Raw genomic sequence first — 16,761 nt, 5'->3', positions numbered from 1 at the left:
CAGGATGATCTGCTCCATAACCCTGCCAGGCACCGAGCTCAGGCTGACAGGCCTGTAGTCGCCAGGGTCAGCTCTGCAGCCCTTTTTGTGGATTGGGGTAACATTGGCCAATTTCCAATCATATGGGACCTCCCCAGTGAGCCAGGACTGTTGGAAGATGATGGAGAGCGGCTTGGCGAGCTCTTCTGCTAGCTCCCTCATCACCCTGGGATGGATCCCATCTGGTCCCATAGACTTGTGAGGATCCAGGTGGCTCAGTGAATCACCAACTATTTCCTCCTGGAATACAAGGGGCCTGTTTGGCTTCCTATCTCTGAAACCACCTCCAGAGATGAGTTGTCCTGGGGGCCACCTGTCTTACTGGTAAAAACTGAGGCAAAGTAGGTATTAAGTGCCTCAGCTTTCTCCTCATCTTTGTTAACTGTATTTCCCTCAGAGTCCAACAGAGAGTGGAGGTTTTCCTTGCCCCTCCTTTTGTTATTAACATATTTGAAGAAGGACTTTTTATTATCCCTGACAGAATTGGCCAAATTAACTTCAAATTGCACTTTTGTTTCCCTGATTTTTTTCCTGCATGATCCAGCTATTTCCATGCCACGGCGATTGTTATTGCAGCAGTGTTGTCAACTGTTGTGCATTGGTGCCTTTCCTGGGTTACAGTTTTACAGTTAACACAGTAAATATTTGATTCTCTGATTCTGTATGGCTAGAAGTGCGACCGAGCTGTCTGCTGCGGCTGGAAGGAATAACGAGATGCTTAAGCGAGTATACCTGATAAAACAAAACAAAACAACCCCCCACAACAAAAAAAAACAACAAAAAAACCCAAATTTGATGCAACTATGCGTTTAGCATTTGTGAAACTGATTGTACTGCACATTTGTGGTGGAAAAAGAAAGGAGGACTCCTACTGGTGAGAGGCAAACCACAAAAGTCACATGAATATAGCAATTGGAATAGCAGATATGGAGGAGAAAGTTGTGAATATGCAGAGCTTTAAAGCAGAAGCCAAGCTGCAGATTTAGTGTGTGGAGGGGCAAGAAAGGTTAAAAGTGAGAATGATGTCTAAATCTGCAGTGGGTTGTGATAAGATATAAGCCTAGGAGAGAGGAAAAATCACTGTAATAACAGTACGTTTGTAATTCCATCCTTTTACATATTTGTTATGAGCGTTAGCTGGTAGAGTCTTCTGTGAGATAATCAGCTTTAATTAAAGCAAAATAAACCAAAAAACCTGCACAAACCAACCAACCAAAAACCACACAACAAAAATGCCACGTGCTTCATTACTGTTAACCAAGTGATTCCTGAATGTGAAAAAATCAGAAAAGAAGATTAAACTATAGTAATAGGGCTAGAGTTTGGCATTATTCGGACCTAGTTCTAAATAATTCTTCCCTAACAGTGACTTTCTTCTGTGTTCTTGGGAAGAACCTTGATGTTAGAATGAGTGCTCTTTGCACGATGTCTCGCACTCATCAATCCCTTGATGAAACAAGACTTTTCGCAGGATTTCGTACCCAGGTCTCATGCAGGGTGTCTGCATTCCCACAGCCACAGACCTTGCACGTGCAGCGAGGTGGAGTTACTACCGTGTTATCACAGAGTAGACGTGATAAATCCACCTGGTACGCAGGTGCAGTTCAGCTGCACGGTGGGTATGCTTTAGGTCTGATATGCAGTGTATCTGCATATGTCTCACAGCTGCCTTCCAGGTAACTGAAAAAGCTGTTCTAAGCTATACATGACAAAAAAAATTATTTATTTAAGAAGAATTTCTGGAATCCATGCCTGAGTCTCTCTGTTGGGAAACCTATGGAAAAGAAAATTCTTTAACAGGCTGCATATTGTAGTGCAGTGCCTCAGGGGTCAGTACTGGGGCCGGTATTATTCAATATATTCATCAGTGATTTGGACGAGGGAACAGAGTGACTGTCAGCGAGTGTGCTGGTGACACCAGGCTAGGAGAAGTGGTGACACTGGAAGCTGTGCTGCCATCAGAGACCTGGACAGGCTGGAGAGCTGGGGGGGGAGAAATTTAATGAAATAGAACAAGGGCAAATGTAGAGTCTTGAATCTGGGCAGGAACAACCCCAGGTTCCAGTGTAAGTTGGGGAATGACCTGTTAGAGAGCAGTGTAGGGAAAGGGACCTGGGGGTCCTGGGGACAGCAGGGTGACCATGAGCCAGCACTGGCCCTTGTGGCCAGGAAGCCAATGGTACCTGGGGTGGGTTAGAAGGGGGTGGTCAGTAGGTCAGAGAGGTTCTCCTGCCCCTCTGCTCTGCCCTGGGGAGACCACACCTGGAATATTGTGTCCAGCTGTGGCCCCTCAGTTCCAGCAGGACAGGGAACTGCTGGAGAGAGTCCAGCGCAGCCACCAAGATGCTGGAGGGAGTGGAGCATCTCCCGTGTGAGGAAAGGCTGAGGGAGCTGGGGCTCTGGAGCTGGACAAGAGGAGACTGAGGGGGGACTCATTCCTGGGGATCAATATGGAAAGGGGGAGTGTCAGGAGGATGGAGCCAGGCTCTTCTGGTGACAACCAGGGACAGGACAAGGGGCAATGGGTGCAAACTGGAACACAGGAGGTTCCACTGAAAGAGGAGAAGAAACTTGTTCCCGATGAGGGTGGCAGAGCCTGGCCCAGGCTGCCCAGGGGGTTGTGGAGTCTCCTTCTGTGCAGACATTCCAACCCGCCTGGACACCTTCCTGTGTAACCTCATCTGGGTGTTCCTGCTCCATGGGGGATTGACCTGGATGAGCTTTCCAGGGCCCTTCCAGTCCCTGACACCCTGGGGTTCTCTGATATGAAATATGAAAAAAATTGTATCTGTTAAGCTTTTAATATAAAACATATAGTTTAGATATATAATAATGAAAAATCCTGCTTTATACATGATATCCAACAGCCCAACTCCCCACTGTTAAATCTTGGAGAGGCAGGTTCAAACCGGGGGTGAGAGGGATTAAATATATGGGTTCATTCCTTAAGAAAACACAGGCTGTAGCACTTCTTTTAAAAAGCTACAGCTTCTAAGCGAAAGGCCTCAACGGTGCCTTTTTTCAGGTATTTTTGGCAGAAGCATGAACATGAATGGAGGTTTCCTTTAGAAAGAAATGCGCAAGGCAGTTGCACAGCATGCTGAAAATGGCTGTCAAGAAAGAGTTTCATAATGCAGCAGATATTTAGTGTGTATTACAAACCAAATCAGCGCTTTACTCTGCGGACAATGAGTGACCATTGTGATCCAGAACAAGTAATGGAAACCAAAAGTATTGAGAGACATTGCTCAGAAGGGCCAATGCATCTGGCCACTGAACCTTTTAAGCTTATGGGCAAATCAGCAACCTACTGGGCATCAACGCATCTCCAGTAGTTTCTGATGATTTACAAAATTACCGGTGTTCTTAGACAGGTCACTAATTTTAGCATCCACCCTACTTTTAAAAATTTGGTAACTCCCTTTATAGACCATTATTGTTGGATTCTGTATCAGATGGCAGTCTTACCTTGTGGTCTTCAAGCAGTTACTGATACTTCGGCAGATTCAGGGTAAAGGGGGAAAGGTGGAAAAACCCTCTTGCGTGGAAAGACACTGAATTACAATGTTTCGTGTTCTTATTCCAGAAATTAGGGTTGTCAGTCAGTGATTTGGAAATCTGGGGCTAAGCCACAAGCCCTTGATGCAACTTCCTGCCCCAACCCCCCTTTAAAAAAAAACTATTATTATCCTTCGAAAACACGACATTCACCCTTTTCTTTCGTGTATCTGTTCAAAATGTCATTTTAAAAGCCCATCCTTTGTCCACCTGCTGTTCTCTCTGTCAGAGATGGTTCACTCCCTGGAGGGGTACATCTCAGCCCCCCTGTTTCTGTCATACGGACAAATCTCTTCCTTACTGGGATTTTGTTTCGTTTTGAGGCTTGCAGTGTGTGTTAAATAGCGTAGTGCCTTCCACTGTGGTGTGTGTGTTAAATAGCGTAGTGCCTTCCACTGTGGTGCGTGTGTGTTAAATAGCGTAGTGCCTTCCACTGTGGTGTGTGTGTGTTAAATAGCGTAGTGCCTTCCACTGTGGTGTGTGTGTGTTAAATAGCGTAGTGCCTTCCACTGTGGTGTGTGTGTTAAATAGCGTAGTGCCTTCCACTGTGGTGTGTGTGTGTGTTAAATAGCGTAGTGCCTTCCACTGTGGTGTGTGTGTGTTAAATAGCGTAGTGCCTTCCACTGTGGTGCGTGTGTTAAATAGCGTAGTGCCTTCCACTGTGGTGTGTGTGTGTGTTAAATAGCGTAGTGCCTTCCACTGTGGTGTGTGTGTGTTAAATAGCGTAGTGCCTTCCACTGTGGTGCGTGTGTTAAATAGCGTAGTGCCTTCCACTGTGGTGTGTGTGTTAAATAGCGTAGTGCCTTCCACTGTGGTGTGTGTGTGTTAAATAGCGTAGTGCCTTCCACTGTGGTGTGTGTGTTAAATAGCGTAGTGCCTTCCACTGTGGTGCGTGTGTTAAATAGCACAGTGCCTTCCACTGTGGTGCGTGTGTTAAATAGCGTAGTGCCTTCCACTGTGGTGTGTGTGTTAAATAGCGTAGTGCCTTCCACTGTGGTGTGTGTGTGTTAAATAGCGTAGTGCCTTCCACTGTGGTGTGTGTGTTAAATAGCACAGTGCCTTCCACTGTGGTGCTTGGTGTGCACGCTGTCTGGAGACTGGGCGCAGCACGCAGGGGTCTGTGCAAAGAACGCTAGATGTAGTAGGTTGCACTTTAACGTTGTTGTCTCTTCATTTCCTTCTGACTGAATTCGTGGTCTCCACCTTTCCTTTGGTTTCTCTCTTAGCGACTTTTTTTCCTGCCTCACCGCCCTGTTTTCCGTTATCATGTCCCCCGCATTGAAAAGGACAAATACTAGCTAATCTAATCTCTCCGCCCCCTCTTCTGCTTTAACAAAGCTTTTAGCTTCCCCTATCTCTCTTCTTTGTTTTCTTCACCTTCCTTTCCCTTCCCCCTCCAAATAAATTCACCGCTCCCATGTACAAGAACTGGTCAAGCAGCCGTACAGACATGCAATCCTTGTGACCTAACAGACACAATCTTCCGCACTCGCCAGGTGTACCTGCGTGCTGTCATACCAGACTTGTGCCTCCTGCTGCAAAATATGTTTATGGACAAGAAAATGAAGAGAAAGATATTTCAATCTTTCCCCTTCTGATTCCTGACGGGATTCTTTTGTCTATTGTAGCAGAGTAGCCTGGTGGCTGAATACAAATGTTATATCCTGTCTGATATGCTTTCTAGGCTTCTGTTCTTGCTAAGGACTGGAGGTTTGTAGATTTCTCTTTTGCATTTGGGCCACCTTTTCCTCGAATCAGAGGGCAGGACCTTAGGCCTGTTGGGAGGCTGCTGCTGTCTGTGCTGGGTGCCGCTTGTCTCGGAGCGGTCCAAGCGAGCGGGCCTGGCAGCGCTCCCGGTCACCACCAGCGCTCCCGGTCACCACCAGCGCTCCCGGTCACCACCAGCGCTGCTGCAGTCACCACCAGCGCTCCCGGTCACCACCAGCGCTCCCGGTCACCACCAGCGCTCCCGGTCACCACCAGCGCTGCTGCAGTCACCACCAGCGCTCCCGGTCACCACCAGCGCTCCCGGTCACCACCAGCGCTCCCGGTCACCACCAGCACTGCTGCAGTCACCACCAGCGCTCCCGGTCACCACCAGCGCTGCTGCGGTCACCACCAGCGCTCCCGGTCACCACCAGCGCTCCCGGTCACCACCAGCGCTGCTGCGGTCACCACCAGCGCTCCCGGTCACCACCAGCACTCCCGGTCACCACCAGCGCTCCCGGTCACCACCAGCACTCCCGGTCACCACCAGCGCTGCTGCGGTCACCACCAGCGCTCCCGGTCACCACCAGCGCTCCCGGTCACCACCAGCGCTGCTGCGGTCACCACCAGCGCTCCCGGTCACCACCAGCACTCCCGGTCACCACCAGCGCTGCTGCGGCCCCAGGGCCGGCTCCGGTTAGCACAAAGCATTGGCAGGTTCAGGGTACTTGGTATTGTTCCCTTGCTGTACTTCATAGGGATTAGGATTATATATATTTTTTAATAGAATAATGTTAGAGTAAAGCAGTCAAACAATGAGCATAAACGTTAATGGCTGACAATCCTCACATTTAGTGCATGGAGGAATCAAATTTGGATGTTTGTGTGTTGGGGGGTGGTATCTCTTGAGTTGCATAGGCCTTTAGGTATGCAATTTAAAAGAACCCTGTCTCGAATGCTTTAGACTGTTAAAACTGATGCAAGTATGCTCTTTAATGCCATGCACTTCCAGTGTGTTCTTGCTGCTCTAGCGGGCTGCACGACTCCCTTTATAGCAGTGCTCCCTCTGGTTTCTGTTGCGTTCCTGAACAGAACAAACTGCCAGTGCAACCCATGAGCCGTCCTGCGCCCTGCCCTGAAAACGTTGCCAGAGCTAAAAAGGGAAAATGCTTCCAGCAGGGACTCGAGAATTCCTTCTGAGATGAGAATTTATACTCTGGGCTGTTAATCTGCTGTTGCAGCCTAAAACATAAGAATACAAAAAATGTAAGCGCTGTGATAGGATGGTTTGGCAGTTTTCCTGTAACAATGATATCTCCTGAAACAATCTGAATGCAGTATGGTACAATGCAGAGCGGGATTATTCGTTTTCCTGAGTTACCAGCTATGAGTCATGTCGGCTCTCAAGCAAAGAGGTTTGTGTGGTGAAGCAGCTATATCAGGAGCTCAGGGAGGGCATTGATTTTATTTGTGATTGCTTGTGGGATCGTTAGCACTCAAGTAAAGGTAGAGTGAAGTGCATTTTCTGTTTGCAACTGGCCTTGATTTGTGGGAGAGGGTTTCTACAGTCAGCTTTGGACAGTCCCAGATCTTGCGTGCTGGATTGGAAGAATGTTTATTTTGCTTTAGTTATTTTAGCTTATTATTTCATAATTACTGGTTTAATATTAAACCTCTCCCTCTACAACTCTTTTAAAAGTAATCCTTTGATAATATGCTTCAGAATTACCTTTTAATCTATGGTTTCCATGGTAATTTGTTGGTGGCTATAGAATGACAAGGCTAAGCTACCTAATACAGGTGCAAAATTTTGAGCAAAAATGTAAAGCCTTGTTGGGGCCTTTCTAACGGTTTGACCTTTAAAGTGTTCATCTGGAGTGACGCCTTCCTTCCTTCCTGGCATACCGATAAATCCACCCACTTCCACTGCGCTGGGGAGGAGAACTGAATCACATTTTGAATCAAATGCTTGGGAATTGGCCCCAAAGCAAACCGGTTGCTTACATGCCGTTTTCTCATTTTGTTTCATTTGCAGCGTTTTAGTAAAAGATAAAAGGTAAAGCAGAGACGTCTGAAAAGCCGTATTAATGTTTGTGTGCAAGCAGACGAATAACTTGCCACGCGGAGAAACGTACGTACGTCTTTCAGGGCCTGCGCTGTACCTTAAAAAGCACCAAGCCCTACAGGGTTAACAGAACGGAAACTGCGGCTGCAGCGGCTCGGGCGGCAGTCAGATCGGTGTGCCCGGCCGGCGCGGCCGCGGCGCTGGAGCCGGCGGGGCCGGGGCCGGAGCCGGAGCCGGCGGGGCCGCTGGGGTACCGGTGTTGTGGTTGTGCTCTGCAGCGTTTTCGTAAACAGGGAGGGCGTGCACCGAATGGCAGCAACCGCAACCCCCTCTGACAGTGCAATTGCAGTTGTACAGTAGTTTTTGTGGAAATGAGACATGAAGTTTTTCCTATTTAAGGCTCGGCTTATCATAGTATCTAAAGAAATCCCACTGTCGGTGTGTGGTTGCTACAGTAGGTGTTAATACGTTTAATTTCTGGAATAGGAGACTTCTCTCTGAATTTTCAGTTATTAATTTCAGTCCCACCTGTGCGTGTTCACTTTTGCTGTTTTGCTCTCGGGGGCCTTGCTTTCTGCGTGCAAAACACCGCAGAACACCAGCAAAGTGGGTTTAGCCTTTTGTTTATAAAGAGCAGCTTTTGCAACCTGCGAGAACTCTTCCTCCTTCAGGCTTAAAACATCCAGATGCCTTCAGTAACGGCGTGTTGAGACACATTTGCTCAGGCAGGCAGTCTGCAAACACTTCCCTCTGCTTGAAAATCTGTGTATTTTATCCGGGGAGCGTACATTTGGGGTTCCTTTTCAAGTTTCTTGTGCTGAAACGGGCCTAGCTTAGCCTGTCTTCTCCCTGCACAGGATGGCTCCTGCTTGCCAGAGCTGCACAAAGATAATCGCTCAGGAAGTGTTTCAGCCAATCCCCTGAAGCTTTACATTCAGATTTACCAAAGTAGCCAATCCGGGATTAGCTTTTATTAGGAAGACAGATCATCAAGCTGAAGTGCCAAGCCCTTTCTGCCTGAGTACTGAGAGCCTGTCCTCCATGTTTTATAAGTATTGACATAACACTGTGTTAACAATGCATCCACAGAGGTAAGCCTTACTTTTTACATTTTTTTTTTTCTCTAAGACCTATGAGTTGTGGGCTGAGAGTGTGATTCTCTGTGATTTGTTGTGCAAAACTCACACCACAGCACTTTATTAAGTTGGAACTGTTTAAATTTGCTTTCTTGGGTCACATGGTTAGTAGCCATTAGCCACAGCTTTATTTTGCAGACTGGCAAAACCTTGGCACACCTACTTCTTCGCAGGAGGATGGTGTTTTTGGAGTTGGTCAAGATGCTGGTATTCCAAAGACGCTCTCTGTCTCTGAGCAGGGTGCCAGCACTATTGTCTGTTGTGTCACATGCCTGCTGAAGAGAAAATGGAAGCTAGGGAGCAGATGCATGTAACTGCCCGACAGGGAGCCAAGCAGGGAGCATGGCAGACAGAAGAACAGGCAAGTTCACCTTTCTGAACAGTGGCTGGAGGAGCTGGGATAGGTTGTCTCTGAGAAAATGTGGGGATTTTAAAAGCCTAGACAGCAGCAGAAAGTGCTAATGGCAGATTGTAGATATTGGGCCTAGGTGGTGGTGTGCTGTTGCATCATGTATTTTATGCAGCTTATCTTAACTTAAAATGATTATTGAACTGTTTTTTCCTGCAGGAGTAATTAATACAACGTGTTTCTCTTTCTGAGGGACAATCTATGGTTAACATTTTGTTCCTTTGAAGGAGAGTTTTGTGCTGCAGATTCTGGAAATGGGCTGCTGCTCAATAAAATGCAGCAGTACATCTGTTTACAAATCTGAGTCTTTGTGGAAACTGTTTTTGAACTGTTAGCTTGCTTCTTTTACATAGTTCAAATAAACTAATGTACCTTTTATCTGTGCCTTTTTGTTTTACACTGTATCAGCCACAGTTCTGTGTTGTGGAGTCCAGAGGATATAAAATCATGTGTGCTTCATGACAGTGGTACATGTTGTTCGTTCTCGTCTTTGTCCTTTTTTCTTTTTTTTTTAACTTTTGGTTTAATGCTACGTAATTATTTCAAGAAATTCCGTTCTGATCAATTCCCAAATCTGCCAGCCTGTTGTGTCTTCTTAACTGGAAAAATGAGATGGGTGCTTGAACAGTTGGTAAGTAAGCAGCATGCTGCTCTCTGAGCGTTTTTAGTGCTTTTCCAAACGTTTTGGTTTTCCTGGGTCAGTTAGTGCAGTCCATGAAGTAACGTTAGTGGTTAGTTATAGAAAATATCAATTTGCTTAGCGTCCATTTTAAGGGACTTGCAAGCTGCTGCAAGCTGCTGCAAGCTCTTTCAGTTTGAATGCACCGGTTTCTGATAATTTGCCTCTAGATTTTGAAGCTTATACTTCCTGTTTGCCTCGGGCCAGTGAAAAATACTGTGCTTGCTGTTTGTCCATAGATGGTTAATTACCGTGCTGGTAGGATAAAGCGCGTTTTCATTGTTCCCTGGGTTTGGAGGTGCGATGAGAGCGCTGGTACTCAGCAACGGAGTGACCTTACGAAGTACAGTGAATAGTGCTTCACGAGCGTATGTTCCTCATACTGTACAAAGCATAACCTCAGACAAACTTGCTTGAATTATAACTCATTTAGAACATTTTGTGCCCATTGCTAAGATTTCAATTGTAGTGCTTGCATACTTGTTTTAACAAGCTGTTTTTCAGTGGTCACCAGTGTTGTTAACAAAAGCGGAGGAAGGGTGCTCGTTTGTGCTCTTAGTGAGATTTTGCTCGTTCGCACAGTGCACGCGTTCCCGTGCCGTTAGGAAGGCGCTCGGTGCTGAGGTGGCTTTGCAAACGGCTGTGCCCAGGCACGGTGACATGCTCACTTTCACAGACTGTTGCCATGTATTTGATAACGTTCCGCAGTGTAGCAATTTACCTCTGGTTACTTGTTTGCCAGGATGAGTGTCTTACTCTGAATATCTCAAATATCTCACTTTGCTTAACACCCCCCCCCCTCGCCCCCCCCCGTTTACAATATGGAATGTCTAGTTCAGCTTGCAACCTGAAACACCGCTGAAACACCGTGAGTTTCGTGTGATAGCCGTTTTGTATGCAGTTTTAATGCATTTCTCAACATACATAAAAGTGCTAACACAGCTAAGAAGTTATTCTGGTTTTTGTTCTTCAGTTGCTAAGAACAGAAATTACATTTGGATGTAATTTTCCTAGCAGTAGTTTATACACATTAGCAGTTTACTTTCAGTCTTAAATAGTGCACAACATAATATTTGTTTAATATGAGGAAGCAGGAGCAAGTGATCTGCAGTCAGAAAGCTTGTATTAAAATGGCTCCCACAGGTTTTGTCAAACCAGGATCTGTTTCAAATCTGCGCCTCCAGACGCACTGCTGACCGTGGAGCGTATTTGTATCAGCTGCCCTTGTGCATGTAACGAAACAAAGCGTCGCGAGCCTGTTAAAGTTCACCATTTTTAATCGCTGCAATGTAGTTCTTTTATAGTTCACAAAAAGAAATGCCTGCATTGCAGCAAGATGTCTGAGGCAAGGCAGAGACAGCGGCGCTGTTTCCCGGTGGCGCTGCTCCGTGGGCCCCGCAGCCAATGGGAGCCGGGGCTGGGTTAAAGATTGACAACTGCAGGAGCAAGACTGAGGAAGGCCTTCTGGAAATTTCCACCATCCCTGCTCCATCTAAGTAAAGCAAATTCAGCCACGCTGAAGAATCACATATGTTTTTGGTGCTTTGTCAAGGTACGGTGTTATCACTCACTTTCATAGATGGCGTAATAAGCAGCACTCTGTGCTGTTTTTCTGCTGTTCAGGCCGGCTGGAATGTGGGTTTTGTTCAAGTGATGGACGCAGGGAAGGAGCATGTATTCTTTCTACCCAAGATCTTGCAGGACTGGATCCTGATGTCGCAGGTAGACGGGACATCTCTGAAGCAATTTAGGCGAGGTTTATTCAGCTTGTAGCAAATGGCCCTTATTCTAATGTAACTAGCAGTTAATCTTATAATTGCACTTTAAATTTTCTGGCTACTAAAGAGTAATGTGAATTGCCCAGGATGAATATGATTAGCCATTATTATTTAGTGCCAACACGCAGTTACTTTTGTAATTATCTGGACAAAGAATGCAGTGGGGGAAAAACAGAGGAGTGATCCAGATTATAAATTATGATGGAAACAGTGGCTTTTGAGAAGCTACGTGCCTCTTTCATTCTTTACAGGCAAACTGTTTTAGTTGGAAGCTAAATAGTGCTGGGGAGGTCTGAGTGATCTCTTTAAACGAATGACAGCACGCAGCATACCGAGGATGAGGAAGGTGCGGTGTATAAACCACTCCAAGTGCCACTTTGCCCCCCCCGCCAGGCGGGAATATTGCAATGCAGGGGAAAACCTACATTGCTGCTAAGGAAGCGTGCAAGAAAAGGAAATTCATGCTCAAAAATCAGAAATAGGTAGATGGGATTACAAATTTAGCCTATTGTATCAGTGTCTACAAACTTCAATTTGTTCGTTTTCCTGAACTGTCTTCTATTTTGTGATATCACTTTTGCCTTTTTAAAAAAATTGCCCTCTTTGCTTTGTTCTCAAGTGTATTTGGCACGTGGATGCAGTAGCTGAGAAGCGGTAGGTCGTGGTCAGTTTTCTGTGGTGATGGTGCCACTCCAGCATAGTTGGTTGAAGGCTGATAAACCTCAGTAAAAGTTCTCCTGTCTGGAATTTGGGTATGAATTTCACTGCCTTGGAAGCTGACCTGACCTTTGCCCCTGCAGAATGTACTAGACAGCAGTTCCCAAACTTTGTTAGCTGTGCATCGCTAGGATTTTTCCCATGGGCACGTGGCTCACATTACAGTGAATTTAAGCCTGTTAGAAGAGGTTCGATTTGCTTGTTGCCCGCCAGCCCCTTGGTCGCAGCACTCTGTCCCCGAGCGCTCTGCGGACGAGGGGCTGCGAATCTTCACAGTGGGCCCTTACGCCTGGCCCTTTAAACTGTGCCTGGAAAGTATTTTAAATACATTTATGTTAATAAACATGTCTCTGTTAATGGGTTAAAGTCTAACTTAGAAATAGCTGTAGAAGAACTAAGTTTTATTTGTTTGGTACAAGTTTTCTGTCATTCTTATGTTAACCCTTTGTTGCCAGCTGTCGTGGCATCTGAGTCTCACACTGTGAGGCTAAACCTGGGCTGTTGGCAGGATGTTGCATCCTCAATTTCAAACATGATTGTTCTCAAATCATGTTTTTAGCGTCTGAAATGTATAACTCTCTGGGTGCCTTGCCCGGGCCTGGGGTCTGTACCTTGGAGTCTTGAAGACAACGGTGTGACACCAGGGACCTCCCTCCCTGCCCCGATCTTCTCTTCCGTGGAGATATTTTGGATGCAGATTGAATAAGTACAAGGTTTTGCAAAGAACCTAAATGTTCTTTCAATTAAGTGTATATGTGTGTATTTACTTTACTTGTTATCAGAGGTAACTAGCTTGAACGTTGCTATGTGTAAATATTTGAACAAGCGCTTTGTGTATGTTAATTGCTTAATACAAATGGAGCATTTTGCAGGGAACGCTGGAGAAGGAGAAGTGAGATCTGAGGCGCTCGAACTGGAGAGCGAGCCTAAAACTGAGTGATTTCCTTAGTAACCTGTGACTTCACAAAACGCCCTGTCTTGTGCCTTTGTAGTGAAACATTGGATGTCAGGTGTCTTTTTGTCATACTTCACCATTGCTGATGTTTGATGCTTGCTTCGAATATAGCGCTGCTGTTTGAGCAGGAGGTTCTGTTGTTGAATGAACTGCTACCATTTTAGCTCCAGTACAGATGAGGCAGTGCAGTGCTGCCAGACGCCATTTTAGGAGTCCTGCATAAATAGCATAGCTACCGATGAGTAAGAGACTGTTATAGGTGAGTGCTTATACAAAGCTGCTCTTTATTCAGCAATGGCATGCAAATAATTTTTTCAAATTTTTGTTGAATGCAGTTTTTTGAAATAATTATTTAGAATTGCTACTCACAAATGTGATATGGGAGAGGCAGGCATTCTCTGAAGGGTGAAATTCAGTTTTAGTGCTTATAGTCTTAAATCAGGGCTTTTTTGTTTTGCTTTCTCTTAATTAAAAGGAAAAATGCATTCCATGAATATATAGGTCTTGGCTCTGAGTTACTGTGTTTTTCCCTGATGCAGATCTAGACGGTGTATGTGGGCATTAGCTGTTTCGAGTGGTTTTCCCGACCTGTCAGCTTTTCTTGGTCAGATGTCAAGGTGCAGTAGTTCATCTGCAACTGTTTAATTGCTGTTTGTAGTTAATACGGCTCAGGGCAGCTCTGGCTGCTTTGGCAGAGCTGCGTTTTTCAGGTGCGAGCTGCTGGAACAGGAATGATTTGCTGAAGCAGAAAAGTCAGGATTTTTTGTGCTGCTCTGAAATGTTCAAAACCCCACACTGTCCTCGGTTTAATAGAAAACATACTGAGCAATGAGGCAGCTGGTCTCTTTGCATTTTTACACAAGTATCAATGAATCTTGTATGTCTGCAGTCCTTGTTTTCTTCCTGCTGTTCCCAACTGTCCCCCAACAACGTCCGCCCCTCCTCCCCTCATTCAGACCTCTTCAAGTGATTTGTATGGAACAAATTAGTTTAACGTTTTGGAAATTTTTTTGGTAAGTTTTGTCAATATGACTAGGGAAGTTTTAAATAATTAATTGGTGTTCTAGTCAATTGACAGTGAAACTGGCAAAGCTTAAATTTCAGTTGTGTTCTTAAAATATGTTCCTCTGTTCATTCATCTTAATGAGGAAATAGGAGTAGCTTTCAGAATGGCGTAAGGTCTTTATTGTGCTCGTCCAGGTCCTTAACCGAGTGTGTGCCGGTATCGGTTTTGATCTGCAGCCTCCGAGCGGCGCGGTCGCGGCACGTGTGCGCGGCAGCACCGCGTGCTGGCTGCAGTAGCAGCTCTAAGCCCTGCAAGAAGGAGCTGTCGAAAGAACACTCTCTAGAATAGTCTGCCTGATCACACAGTTATTGCTCCTGTAGAACTAAATGCTTGTTTATAACTATTTTGGTGCTGCTGTTAGGTTTTTGTTATTGTTGTTGTGGTAATATTAAGGTACCTGTCATTAAAGACTTGTTTTTCTTGAATTATTTAACTTGAAAACTTTTGCTAATGAAATGTCTGGGTTTGGAAGTTTGTGCTTTATAGAACATTTTCAGAATATTGCTTATATTGATGGAAGGTGTAAGGGCGGAAAGATCTGTCAGCTTTAGCGAAGTTGCTGTAAACTTTCTGTGAGTTGCTAGCGTGTATTTCCAAACTGGAGTCTCAAAGAGCAGCACTGCAGTCAGCACCGCCGCATCAGACACCTGGCAGCAGACAGAACGGCGGGAGCTGCTCTGGAGGGCGCTGGGGGCCTTCGCCTTCACGCGTACTGACTGTTCCGCTGCCCCCACAAGGTCTTCAGTTCTTTTAGAACAATCTCAGTGATTTTCTTACAGACTTAAGTGTTTGTGCCCTTAAATGGTTGAGCAAGATTAATTATAGTAGAGAATATGGAGATGCAGTCTGTTCCTCTAAGGCTCAGTTCTCATAGTACAGTAGATAATTGCTGAATTTTGTTTTAGTTGTGGATGACACATCGTGTGCGTGTGTGTGTCGGATAAAGGCACCTGCATTGCTGAGGGAGGTGAGGAACCTCTGTGTCACTGGTGAACGCAGTTTTGATTGTTCATTTATATTCAAATCCTTGGGAACGCTGTCTTCAGGCATCTCGTCTGATTTCCCAGAGATGTGTCAAGACAAGATACTTTGTTCACCTTGGAACAGCTTATGAGGAATGTTCTTCTTGTCTCAGGAGATCTATTGAAAGAACACTCAAAGAGGCGATGGAGGAAACTGGCTGCATGTCATGAGTTAAACTGGTTAGGTGGGGAGAGGAGGGTGCCGGGCTGCGGAAGCCTCCTGCGCCGTGGCCAGTAGCCGTGGCCAGTAGGCGTGACGGGAGCCCCGCCCCGCCCCGCCCCGCCCCGCCCCGCCCCGCCCCGCGGCCGCTCGGGCTGGCACCCGCGTTTCTCAGCCAGGGCTCCTGCACGGCGCTGTCTTTTCCTGCTGACTTGTAGCAACTCCTGTATCTTTCTTGTTGTATCATGTTCCCCTGAGGTTGTGATTTGAAGAGAATGCCACCTGATGGATTTGAATGAGTCTGGCGTGTTGTGACTGCTTTAATGTAACTTAGGTGTAAGCTGCTGCTGCAAGTTTGTTACTCCCGTCCCCCTGCCCACCTGCGCACACTCCCATTTCCTTTTCCTCTGGCCATCCAGCTGCACGGTGAGCTGGATCACAGACCTGCAGTTAAAATGAACGTGATTTCTGGAACGTGAAGTTAGGGATTGGTGAAACCATTCCTTTTGGTAGCAGCCTGCGTAAAATGATCTTACGACTTCAACCCGAGTCTCATAAAAACGTGTATGTCCCAATCTGTGGCTGAAACGGGATTTATATTTTAAAACCAGGTAATGTGTACTGTCAAATTACTTCACTTTTGACAGAACTAGTGTGTTGTTACATGGTTACCTCTGTGCATTATCAATCATATGTATATGATGTTTTAAAAATATGGATTTTGTTACAGTTTGGTGATACTGAAATTGGATTTTGTAATGGGGGAGGGGAAGGAAAAAAACCAATGCAACATGGGAGGAGAACAAGGAACCCATCCTGTGAGCCCATCCCGTTCCATTGCTTAAGAAAGAGAATGGACAGAGGCAAGTGGTGCATGAAAAGTTTTGGTGTCTGCAACACAGCGCCAGCTGCTCTTTGCTGGAGGCCCCTGGGAAAGGGTCTCACAGATGTGCAGCATAATTGATCTGCCCATGCATAGTAGATCGGTGAGCATTGTAGTATGGTCAGCTATGTTATGCATTTAATCTGCCCATGCAAAATAAATCTGGGAAGCATTGTGCTGCAGTCAGCTGTGCTAGACATTTATCATAATTCTGATCACATGGGTGCATTTCCTTGCTGATGAAGTTAACAGCGTAGTCCGTGAGCTGGGAGATTGGATGCTGACAGAACAGAACTCTTCTTCACTGTTTTACAACTTTAAAGAGCTTAATTTGTAAATTATTGCTATATACAGATGACATGTAAAGAATAATGATTCCTGGAATTCACAGATCTTCTCAGCTTTGGCTCTTCCATACGCTGAGCTTGGTTAATTTGTGTTTAAAATTTTTGCTGACATAACTGTCCTGTTTAGAAGTGTGAAGGGAATTGCAACTCAACTCCCCAGCAGCTGATAGTTGGTTAAAAGTAGCTTTGACAAATATCAGACTGAAAAGTCCTTCTGGTAAGTTTTACTTTGTTTAGGAA

At 45.7% G+C, this 16,761-nt stretch overlaps 1 protein-coding gene across 12 annotated transcripts in view; it reads left to right on the top strand.

Annotated features, from left to right (window-relative positions):
• The window catches only part of ZMYND8 (zinc finger MYND-type containing 8), a 61,257-nt gene that overhangs the window by 7,916 nt on the left and 36,580 nt on the right, over positions 1–16,761 (top strand). For 2 of the 12 annotated variants that reach the window (XM_065031718.1, XM_065031713.1), the window contains exon 1: positions 8,914–9,545. The exons of 2 other annotated variants lie outside the window; for them this stretch is intronic. Coding sequence is in view for 4 of the 10 variants with exons in the window: in XM_065031709.1 (XP_064887781.1) it covers positions 8,447–8,460 (14 nt within the window). In the remaining 6 variants the exon portion in view is untranslated. Of the gene's footprint in view, positions 1–8,263; positions 8,461–8,485; positions 8,867–8,913; positions 9,546–10,451; positions 11,146–16,761 lie in introns of those variants that run through there. 8 more of the 12 variants (XM_065031711.1, XM_065031709.1, XM_065031714.1 and 5 more) reach the window with 8 other exon arrangements.

The sequence above is a fragment of the Columba livia genome, chromosome 16 (assembly GCF_036013475.1).
Source record: "Columba livia isolate bColLiv1 breed racing homer chromosome 16, bColLiv1.pat.W.v2, whole genome shotgun sequence".
In the NCBI taxonomy this organism is placed as follows: domain Eukaryota; kingdom Metazoa; phylum Chordata; class Aves; order Columbiformes; family Columbidae; genus Columba; species Columba livia.
The sequence above is the reverse complement of the archived record's forward strand: the minus strand, read 5'-3'. Positions and strand labels throughout refer to the sequence as shown.